Genomic DNA, 12,003 nt, shown 5'->3' on the forward strand with positions numbered 1-12,003 from the left:
GAAGTGGGTTGGATTGTGATGAGCCCTCAACCAAATTCTGCCTCCCAGGAGGCCAGATCTCTGTGCAACCAAAACAATTTAGAGCACTTGCCTGTTATGGACTGACTTGCATTCCCTGAAAATTAACATGCGGAAATCCTAACACCCAGTACTTAGAATATGATTGTATGTGGAAATAAGGCCTTAAAAGAGAAAATTGAAGTTAAATGAGGTTTTAAGGGTAGGACCCTAATCCAATATCAGTAGTGTTCCTCTGAAAGGAAGAGGCACCGGGGAAGTTCCCACAGAAATGGCCATGTGAGGGCTGAGCAAGGGGTGGCCATTTACAAACCCGGGAGAGAGGCCTCAGAAGAAACAAAACGCACTGACTCTATGATCTCAGGTAGCCAGTCTCCAGAAATGTGAGAACAGTTTTGTTACCTAAACCATCCAATTTGTGGTATACGGAGAAAGCAGTCCTAACAGACTAATACACTTCCGCTCTAGTATTTTGAATCCAATGACTGCCACTATCACCATTACTTTAAAAATTGCATTTTCAAATTATTTTAAATTTAACATTTCACACTCACCTGGAAGTATGATTTTGATTTCTTAGATTTTTTTCAGAAATGCAATGTTATTATGTATTTTCAAATACATAATGATAACAAACTAGTGCCATAGACAATAAATTGCAAGATTTATCTCAATAAACAAATGCCTGTCTTTTGTGACAGTTCAAGATGTAAATCCTGGCCATAGATAAACTATATTACACATCTTCATGTTCTTTAAATTGCTAAATATGCCACAAAATATATACAAAATTCTTGATAAATAATAGCTGATTGATGGCAGTGTTTACAGCTTAAGGAATTTGGCTAAAATTGATTAAATCTGTCATTATTAGACATTTTCATTATTATTTTTAAATCCTTTTAAAATAAGTAATATGCTGAAAATAAATTTCAAGTTTTAACTTAGAAAACTTAATCTTTTATTTAGCTTACCTTGTCTGAATATGAAAGTTGTTTGTGGTTCCTGTGTGCTCATAGTCATGAATGGCAGCGGCAAAGACCATTGCTAAAATTTCCAGTTCAGTGAGCCAGTGCTAGTGAATTAAAGAAAGATCCCAACATCTTTAGAAAGCAGAGACCATGTTGTCTTTCTACAGAAAAGATTTTCAGTGCACCCAGTATAATTAATTGTAAAGAATTGTTTTACTGATTTTAAATAACGTTTTTCTATTTCACCTCCATTAATTGTGTATAATAATGACTGCTTCATAACATCAATGATTGTTTCAAGTCCTGTAAGTCCAAATTCCAGACATTGTAATTTTCTTTGCTAATTGAACAATAAGTTACTTTCTATGATTTAAAAGGTGAATCCTAATTGGATTTTTAAATTCATAGCCTTACCAATTTGGGTTTCCATGAAATTAACCACAATTAAGTGAATTTTAACATACAACTCATACATAAATAAAATGTCTTTTAGCTCAATGTTTGTAGAAGACCTTACTATGAGAAAGTTTTCCATCTAAGAGTTAAAAATATTCACTTTGTTCATTAGAGGAACTGAACTTAGTTTTTATATTTAAATAAGGATTTAAAGAGTTTCCAAGGACTTAGCAAATTTGTTCTTTGTAACACATATATTCTAAGGCTGTCCAGTTAAACTTAATAACAATGAAAAAACAAATGCTTTCACATAACATCCAGACCACCTTCATGTACACCGACTTTTTCATATGCATTGACCATTTTATATGTATTGACCTTTTTGTTATCAATTGGATGGTTTAGCAAAATTCCACTACTGTTATAAGTCCATTCAGATAATTCAATAGTTTATCACTCATATTTTGCATAGCACTTTTCTTGCACTGTCCAATATAACCAAATGTGATACTTAATTAAAAAATAAAAAAAATTAAATGAACATAAGCCCCCTTTTATAACCATAGTAGCCACCACATTTCAACTGCTCAATAGTCACATGTGACAAGTGGTTACCATATAAAGCAGTGCAGATACAAAGCATTTTCATCTTCACAGAAAGTCCTATCAGACACCACTGTAATTCGGGGATAGGAATGGAGGATCCACAATGACATGAAACTTGCTCTTAGTGGTCTTATTCCATATTCTTGGAATAATTAAAGAACTTGTGCAAAGCAACAGAAAAATACAATAAACTATATGCATACTTGATAAAAGCTCACAAAATAAAGGTGCAATGGAAGGGCAGCTAAAACATCTATTTTGTGGAAGTGGATTTTGGAATTGGGATGGACCAAGATGGGTAGCTAAATGGCAGGTTCAGAGCAGAGAGATTTTAAATAGAAAGGTCAAATGTAGAATGACACCGGAGTGAAAATTGAATTGCCGGTAGTAGAGCTGTGTTGGAGAGTCAGTGACATGGGATTGAAAACCATGCGGAGCATGGGAAAGAGTTGACAGACTGCCTTGATTAGAACCGATGAATTTGATTTTTGTACATAAGGTAAGAGGGAATCCTTGTAGGTCCATGAGGCCAAAAATGAGGGAGGTGATGACTGTTGAGTCTCATAGTTGCCACAGGCATACCCTTATTAATCTTGGCTCCTTTCGCATAATCTGCCATAGCATTGGCATATAGTAGAAACTTAATATTTCCCTGTTGAATTGAATTATGCCAGTATTGCATTAAGAGGAAGTAGCAAGGAGTAGTGGGTAAAGATGCAAAATCAGATAATCCTGGTTTTAAATCTTTGTTAATCCTAAGGTAAATTAGTTATTTTCCCTCTCAGCCACAGTTTCCATGAAAATAGAATTAGCGATCATTCCCCTGTGACTTTTAAAATTTACAGTTAATGTATACACTGTGCCATCATATCTTGTTATATAGTAAAATACAGAATAAGTGGCATTTTACTAAACTTACTACCTTAACTACACTGTTTAAGTCATCAGTCTGGAAAATAATAGTGAGCTAACATCTTCAGTGACTACAGTTCAAGAATAAATGCCTCACAGGTAGATGACTGAAAAAAAGTGTTCAGAACCAAAGGGGTTTGATATAGACAACTAGCTGTTCTGTGTTTATAGGTGCATTTTATTATGAATCATTAAAAGGAAGAAAATGACCTTATTAAAGCATTGTATTACAGGCTGAACTGGGACTGAGCCTCCAATGTCCCTAGTGAGACTGTGGAATTAAGCACCGTGAAATGAATAGCATTTGAAATTAAACCAGTTTTTTTTACTCCCAAAACCCACTGTTTTATTAAAAGACATTGTTCCTAGAAAAAAATCACAAATTTTCTTAAGTATTTCTTATTGGTTATATTTAATATCTACAGATTTAACTGTGAGCTTTTTAAAAAGCAATATCCAATCTTTTATTTACTATAATAATATAGACTATGAAGCTGAAATTCTTTTAAAAATAGAACATCTGAAATGTATGTTAATTACAGATTATCTTATAAGTATTTAAACTTATTACCTTATTAACTGTCAAAATGTGTTCCTGCTTTTGGTCTCACTAATCTCTGTCTCTCATTTATAGTATTTCCTCCATGAATCCTCCTATTTATTGCCACACTATATGCCACACTATTATTATATGTCACATTATTATTAGTCTTAATAATAAAGTTTACATTATAAAATAATTTGGGAACAAAGAAACACTGAGCTTTAACATTTAATTAAAAAATACTTCTATTTTGTATTAGTGAGAGTAGAATTTTGAGCTTATTTTTAGCTTCTTAGTTGCCAATTCATTTTATGCTGGTATCAAATGAGAATTCTAACTTAGAAAATGGATGTTTAAATTAATGGATTTTGTAAATGATTCATGAGGACAAGCCAGAGAAAATGTGGTTGAATCATATCACTCTTCCCAACCTCAATGGTGATCAGTACATTCTAGGTTCTTCTGATTTCTGATGATAAAGGGTTAAAATGATGAGTAATAAGCAATACAACACCATGCTTCATCTATACCACATGTTGTATTTTGCCTAAAGAAATGCTCAGATGGTCTTACCCTAAAATGGGAAGTCGTCAAATTATGTTATAGTGAACTATGGGTGCCATTAATAGCATGTGTGATGATGACAGATGGGATGGAAAAAGAACTAACATTAACTGAAAATCTTAATTAGAGGGTGTCATTTAATTTTTTTACCCATCCTATACACCATTTACTAGCTAAGTATATTTATCCCTATTTGGCAGATAATAAAGCTGAGTCCTAAAGAAGTACATCAATTTGCTAAAGGTCACCCAGTTCCCAAGTGACAGAGCAGTGATTCAAAACAAAATCTTTCCAACTCCAAAGTTCTTGCTCCTTCCACAGATCACAGTATTTCTCTATGGATGACAATAACGTTCATTACTCAAGAAACAATATGCTGAATACATTCTTCTAAAGTTTCAAAAGCAGAATTTCTAGAAATTTAACCGGATATATTGATGAGTAAAAGTTGATAGAGCTTTGATTTAAGATGTTATGATGCTATTTTTGTAGCTGAATTATTCAGTCTGTGTGTGTGTGTGTGTGTGTGTGTGTGTGTGTGTGTGTGTGTGTTTGTATGAGAGAGATAAAGTATGTATATCTAGGTCTGGGATAATTTCAGGTCAGGAAATCACATTGACCTGAAACTCCTAGTGCATCCAAAAGACAGTAATTAACAACTCTTTTATCCTGAATTATAGGGCTGGACACTATTTTTTTTCTCTATGCTTTTGAGTGGGCTGAGATAGTTTGCTATAACTTATTTAGTATAGAAAGTAAATATATTATAAGCAAATATTAATACAATAAAATTAATACATAATACATATAATTTAATATACATAATATAATGAATAATTTTACTAATATTAGCATATGTGCTAATAGCTATTATATTTCAGGAACAAGGTGAGGTACTTTACATATATGATACCATTGACTTCTCATTGTCATTCTAGAAGGTGTTCGGTGTTAACCACATTTTAGTGACAAGAGAACCAAAGTAGAAACTGAACAAGCTAGGAAGTAGGGGGACAGGGTTTCAAACCAATGTATGATTGCTTTGAAAGCCCACACTCTTTGTGTTCTTGCAATATTGTCTGCGAAGCCATTTATAAGAACGGAATTGCCACATAGTTTGTGGAATAGAGACATAATGGCAAGTTTTCTGTAGATTGAAGAAACATTGAGTCATTTCAGTGTATGGGAGGCTATTTCTGACTATAGCAAGTCGACTACAAATTCCAAAGGAAAATAGAATTCAAGTCATATCTTTTTCTTCTACTCTTAGTGTTACTGAGAACACAATGCCAGGGGTCATCAAAGGCAAGTGTTCCCTTGCCAGGGCCCCGGTGATTTCTTATTCAAGGAGGCATCTGGAGGCGGTTCCGGAGCACTCAGTGAAGCATTTGCTCTTTAGCAAATGGACTAAGCTACCCATACCATTGCCACTGTGGCAAAGGGTTACAAATTAATTCAGGGACAAAAGAGTGTGGGAGACAAAGGGTGTCATAGCATCAGTCTTCTGCTTTGCCTACTCCCAGACCGCAGGATGTCTGCATGACATTAACAAACTGAAGGACAATAGCTTCATCACAGTCCCTTTTAGGCAATAGTCCTCTGAACATTTTGCAAGTGACAGGCTGCATTAGTCCACCTGGCAGTGTTGGGCTGCCTCTGGAGGGCTCCATAAATGTCACACTGATAAGACCATTCTGAAACGGCAGGGCATCAGCTAGAACACTAAAGTGATATTTTATAATGCTTTTTATTGTAAAAAACAAACACACTTATGTGTATGAGAATTAATACTTACATCCCATCACTTTTTTCAGCTAAACACAAGTTTTTTAAAAATAACTTTCCAAAAACCTGTAAGCTGGCACTATGACCTAGTTATGACAAAATAGTCAATAAATCTGTACATTTATTTTGCATTTTCTTTCACCATCTACCATAACATTTCTTATTACTTCCTTTAGTTTAAATGTATTTTCCAGATCTAGGGCAACACTGAGTCTCCCACCAAGACTATTTTGTTTTTTTATAATGGCCAAAGTCAGAGATAAGCAAAGAGCCCTCTGATACTGTTTTGCTGAAGGATAGTAAAATCATAAACAAGCTTTCAAATCAAACTTGCTGAAGTAAAGTTATATTTACAATTAGTAAGTCACTGTCCTCTCAAAAAATGACTGTGTAATCTTTGCTAATAACTTCAACATTCTAGGACTCATGCGAGACTGAGTCAGATTGCCTTAGTCTCCCACAGAAGTTGGCATGGCTTGTTATAACCTGGAACAAATCTTCCTCACAAGTTTGAGGGTAAATTCACATTGTGTATTTGAATTTCTCTATTTACCCACTAATATAACATCCTTCGTCTCTTCAATGTCACCTTCGGAACAGAGGTTCTGAAGCTGAAATAGAACACTTTTATTTAACTCTTTACATTTGTGACCAAAAAAAAAATGCACTTAAGTAGAAACATACTTTAAAAATCCTGGCTTCCCCCCACCTAGCTGAAATGATAGATGTCTTCTCATCGCACCTCAACTTTTCAAAAAAGATTTTATTTATTTATTTTTAGAGAGAGGAAAAGAGGGAGAAAAAGTGGGAGAGACACATCAATGTGCACTTGCCTCTCACGTGCTCCCTACTGGGGACCTGGCCCGCAGCCAAGGCATGTGCCCTGCCTGGGAATCTAACTGGCGACCCTCTTTTGCAGGCCCACGATCAATCCACTGAACCACACCAGCCAGGGCAGCACTTCAAAATTTAGGCAGATTTCTTTAATACCAAAGTATGCATTACTTTTCTATTCCATCTTGTTCTGAGGAAACTTAGTTCAGTTTTCATTAAAGAGTGACTCTTAAATGTTTCATTTTTCAGTTAGCTTTTTCAAAACCACAGAATATTGGTAGAAGGAAATGCCAAGTACGTGATATGTATACCACCTCAAGACCAGATTCAAAACTAAGGCCTTAGAAAGAAGAAAGTAAGCAGCTCTAACCAGGAAGATGTTAAAGCAACTTTTGCAAGTCTAACAACATTTGCAGCTGTCAGGGGGCGCTCTGTTTACCACATTAAATGCCATGAACGTCAAACCAAGTGAAAGCAAATAGTTCAAGAAACAGCTGTGACAATAAAGCCCTTTCAACCAAAAGGCCTTTAAAAGAATTTCTGTGTGTGAGCATTTGTGTGTGTGCACATGCACACTTACTAGAAAGAGAAACAGGTATAAAGAAGGTTACGTTTACTACAATGAAAAACACACTTTTTGAAAGTTATATTTTTTAATGTTTCAGTTTCTTATTATTGGTAAGCTCTATTCCCTCCCTTTAAATGTCAAATAAGAATCTTGGAATGAATGGTGAATAAACTCAACCAAGGACCAAGTCTGGCTATGGCTACATTTGTTCTAACCCAATGGGCACATTTACATCTTAGTTGAGTGATTCTTGCACATACAACTTAAAACAGGAAAACACAATGTACAAGGTTAAAAACACATACAGTTCAGGCATCTAGAAGGTCACAAGAGATTCATGCCACTGCATGAATGAAGGTTTTTGAGATTTTTGCCTCGCTCCAAACAGGGCTTAACTCTAAATCAGGTTATATTACTTTGTAATCTTGTCATAAAAAGGCACATTTCTATTGAATTGGTGGTGAAATGCCAACGAAATCCTTTAATGAAAGTGTAGCTGAGCTCCCAGCCATTAGCCATTGTCAACTGTCAGCTGTGTGAGTGAACCACTGTGGCTGTCTTGCCTACTGATGTCCTCAGATGTCTTCAGCCATGGTTACTAGCTGATGGAATCACAGGAAATACCCCCAAGGGAGAAGTTTCTAGTTGGGACCCTTCTAACCAAGGCCCTTGAGAGATATGAATAAATTATCATTTTAAGCCACTAAGTTTTGAAGCAGTTTGTTATGGAGCAAAAGGTAACTGGAACATGGGGCAGGAGTGGGATCTGAGCCTAAGGCACTGATGGAGCTGCACCATTTTGAAGACAAAGAAATATGGAGAAAAAAGTAATTTCTTTAGTTATCACAAGACACTACTGGATGAATCATAGCAAATGAGTAGGAAACAACACACTACAGTTTCTTGGGGAAAAATAAATAATGATGAAAATTTTCAGTATACAATAAACGTGGTGAATTAGGTACCGGTTATAGGTTTTCAAGATCTTCAGGGCAACCTACTGTGTGTGGCTCTAGGGGCTTTGCTTGGCACCAGGTTAGGAACACAGTCGCTGGTTTAGAAAGATGCTTATTGAGGATCTCTGGGCCCCCAAAGAGTGTCAGTTACATAGGTGTGAGTACCAGAAACCCTGCTAATAGAAAGAATGCGACTTCTGAATTCTAAACAGGAAGGCAACACATATCATGGTGTTTGGTGGAACATTCTCCTTACATTTGCTTTATGACACTGCTTTAGCCTAGGCTGACCTATGAGGGATCAAGAAGGTACTAAGATTTGGGGATCTCATATGGCCTATGCCCCCTTTGAACCCACCTCAGTCTGGAACCTTCAGAAGAGCTGCCTCTCTCTCTTCACCTTCTGGGAGTCCGCCTGAGTTCGGAGACATTACAGAAACTCCAGGCAGGCCCATGGTTCCTGTCCTCTACTCCTTCTTGCCCCAAAATTTGCCTTGTTAAATCATGTATTTATTTATTCATTGATTCACTCAAATGCAAAGAAGAGGAAGAAGCATTTGGAAAAAATTCACATGAATACTTTCAGGATTTGATTGTGATTTGCAATGTATGTAAACGAGAAGAGGTCATCTTGGAAGAATGTGATAATTTGAGGGGAGAGCACTGTAACTAACATTTATTCCAAACACTTTTTCTCTAGGTCCCTTATTTTTATTTTTATTTTTTTTGGTTGATTGCTTTGGGAAAAGGAATTTACAGACAAAAATATTCTATAGTCTAAATTTTGGAAAAGTTACAGTATATTTTCATTTGCCTCTGCATATCTTTTTTCTTTTACTGAGTTAAAATACTTTTTGAAAAATATACATTATGGATAACTCATTAACCCTCAAAAATCCAAAAGATTATTATTTATAATACTTCTACCAGCATTAAAGAGATAATAAGAACTCAGAGGAACAGAATTTGATGTTCCAAACAAACTTCAGTTACAAAGCCTTTCTTACCATGATACCTGTATGAAGCATTATGTAATGCACCGTTTGAGTGACATCAGCTGCGTGGATCAGGTTGTGATAAGGGTTTTTGTACTTGCTGTAGCCAACTTCTAAAGCTTCTGCAAAGGCAATTAGGCAAGAAACAGGAATCTGCAGAAAGTAATAATTATAATTATATTTTACCAAAAGAATAGCTCTAAATCAACATGAACGCAACAATTTTGGGGAGAAGATACAGCGAGTCAGATGCAGTCAGTAGTTTCTTAAAGTTCAACGTGGACTGTTCTGAAAAACCACTTCATCAACCTGTTAGCTTTCAGTCCTGAGAAGGATGATAACCCCTAAGTGTTTAGCTAAGGTAGATGAAATAATAGTCTTACCCATACTTTAAATGTTTATATCTTCCAGAGTCAAGTCAGAAGGCTAGTTCTTAACAGGGTAAAATTTCCCAATTACAATTGGTGAAGTCTAGTTTTTCTATCTGTAATACAAGGCATTAAAATAAATGACCTCCCAGTATCTACAGCTCTAAAAATGTCATGATTCCATAGGTAATGATGAAAGGTACAGCTGCAGAGAGCTCAGAAATCTGGATCAAATCTGTTGTTTAAATGGCTCTAAATGAAGTAAATTGGAAACCTTTCCATTTTTGTTGAAGTAAAGCTGCCAGTAAAGGTTCATTCTGTGTCAGGAACACAGAAGATCATATTGCTTTAAAACATAGCTTTCAATCTCTGCCTGGCTATTCTGTAATTCAGGGGGATGTTGGTATCTCATGTGAATGAAGTTATAATGGTTCATGATATCCACGTGGACACCTAGTTATGTCAGGGAGTTGGGGAGGATGGCTGTATCATGTGATAAACTCATCCCTCTACTTCTGTCACCTGTCAACTAGAAACATTATAAAATGCATAGATTAATGGCTTGATGTTATGCATTTTCATTGTCATTCAGATAACAAATTCTAAGAGCATTTCACTTTTATTTCCGGTTTCTGACCTTGAAACGGTTGATAAGATCGTATCTGGTAAACAGTTCATAAATCATAAACTTCAGACTATGTTCTCCACTTGCTTCATTTAAGGCAAATACATCAAAAGACCATTTATCAACTTCCTGTAGAAAAAAAAAGAGTAAATACTTTAGGTAGCAAATTCATATGGTTTTGTTTCTTTCTATGAAAAATTCTTGGAAAGACGAGGCATCCTGCTTCCGGGAGGCCAAATTTCAGTTCAGCGCATTAGACTATGCAGCGTGTGTAGCGACAGCGCTGCTATGATCCGTGGGTCCACAAAAGTGAGGTCACAAGGCCTGTTGTAAGGCTTAGATCTCCCCCTTAATTCCAAGGTTAACAAATGATTTAATAAACCTGATAACACTTTCATACTTCCTAAATCGCTTTCCAAATTTATACCCCAAATTATTTTCCAAGAGTCAGCCTCATTTTAGAGTAGAAATGCCGGTTATGTAGGTGATATTCATTGAGGGATAAAAAGAAAACAGCCCCAATTTCTCTTTCCCACCCACCCACTTGTTACATTGCTTGAAATTCCACCATAGGAGTTAGTAATTTGGTTTAAATTTTTGATATCTTTATATCTTCTTTTAAAATGCAAATACCCTAGAGAGAGTATATACTACCTTATTACTCACTCTAACCTTGGCTGATTCATTTCCTGCAGGGAAAGAAGGTAAGAGAAAGGAAATAAGTCTCTTGATTGAGGAGGATGATAGTAACTTTGGTATATCCTTGGGGAAGTGGTCAGGCCTGTAGGAGAAGAGGTGCTCTAGAAAGTGCCCCTTGGTCCTGCCTGATTTTGCTTAAGGAAAATCCAGGGCAAAATCTTGCAGAGGAGTCAGTCCATAAAATGGACTTGTAGCAAGTGATACCGGTTCCATACATCCTCAGGGAGGTTTTAATGTAAAGTTTGAGCTCCAACACTAAATAAATCACTGAAATAAATAAAAAGCAAACTTAAAGAAATACAGCAGAGCCGGTTCTAATTGATTATCAGAACCTATTAGCAAAGAAGGTCTGATTACATACATTGCAGGTTTAATATTGAACAGTAAGTGTACAACTTTAAAGCTATGCATTAATTTTGAATTTGAGAAGGCAATGTTTAGAGCTTCACTCATATAACACATTTATATGGAGGTCAATTGCCTGTGCTGCAACATGCTGAAACTAAACTGAAAATCTGATTAAAAAAACATTCAAACAGTCTCTTTTTAAAATATTTCTTTTGAAAAATAGTAATAATAACTTTAAATGGTCTTTTTAATCACTTGGGAACACCAATGAAATATTTATTGAATTACTTGTAAACCCTTTGTTAAATTCCTTGCACTTTGCCCTAATTTGATCCCTGAAACTTGCTTTTTCTGTCAACTGAAAATGTCTAAAATTTCTGTTAGAAGGCTTTTACCATCAGTAAAGCTCAAAGGATGCCAACAAATCTTTTATCAAATTCCAATGTTAACAAGGAAAAATTGGTTCAAATTGTTACAGACTGCTATTTACAGTTCCCACTAGGGGTTTCCCACTGGGTAAAAGGTTAGTTTTCCATTTCTTGGGGATTTTCATCAACAATGATGATTATATTTGTAAACTAGTGCAGATGCTTGGCTTTTACATTGTCAGATTGAGAACAAAAAAGATAAGGAGGCATCTCAGGAAATAATAATTATTTAAATAAAAATATTCCTTAGTAGTTCTTCCCTCAACCTTTTAGTTCATTTGTCTTATCTATATTAAATTTCAGAAAAAACATTCACATTCTCTCATACCTAAATATTTTGTTAGATGGTTCCTAAGCAAAAGTTCTTAAATAAAATAAGTAATTCT

The 12,003-nt window shown here is 35.4% G+C and overlaps 1 protein-coding gene across 2 annotated transcripts in view; it reads right to left on the reverse strand.

Moving 5' to 3' along the window:
* PDE1A (phosphodiesterase 1A) overlaps positions 1 to 12,003 on the reverse strand; it is a 278,408-nt gene that overhangs the window by 54,752 nt on the left and 211,653 nt on the right. For both annotated transcript variants that reach the window (XM_054562441.1, XM_054562440.1), the window contains exons 5-7: positions 10,155 to 10,271; positions 9,162 to 9,302; positions 993 to 1,093 (exon numbers count right to left, since the gene is read on the reverse strand). In XM_054562441.1, the coding sequence (XP_054418416.1) occupies positions 993 to 1,093; positions 9,162 to 9,302; positions 10,155 to 10,271 (359 nt within the window). The remainder of the gene's footprint in view (positions 1 to 992; positions 1,094 to 9,161; positions 9,303 to 10,154; positions 10,272 to 12,003) is intronic.

The sequence above is a fragment of the Pteronotus mesoamericanus genome, unplaced genomic scaffold (assembly GCF_021234165.1).
Source record: "Pteronotus mesoamericanus isolate MK-2021 breed Mesoamerican mustached bat unplaced genomic scaffold, CSHL_Meso_final scaffold_651, whole genome shotgun sequence".
Classification (NCBI taxonomy): domain Eukaryota; kingdom Metazoa; phylum Chordata; class Mammalia; order Chiroptera; family Mormoopidae; genus Pteronotus; species Pteronotus mesoamericanus.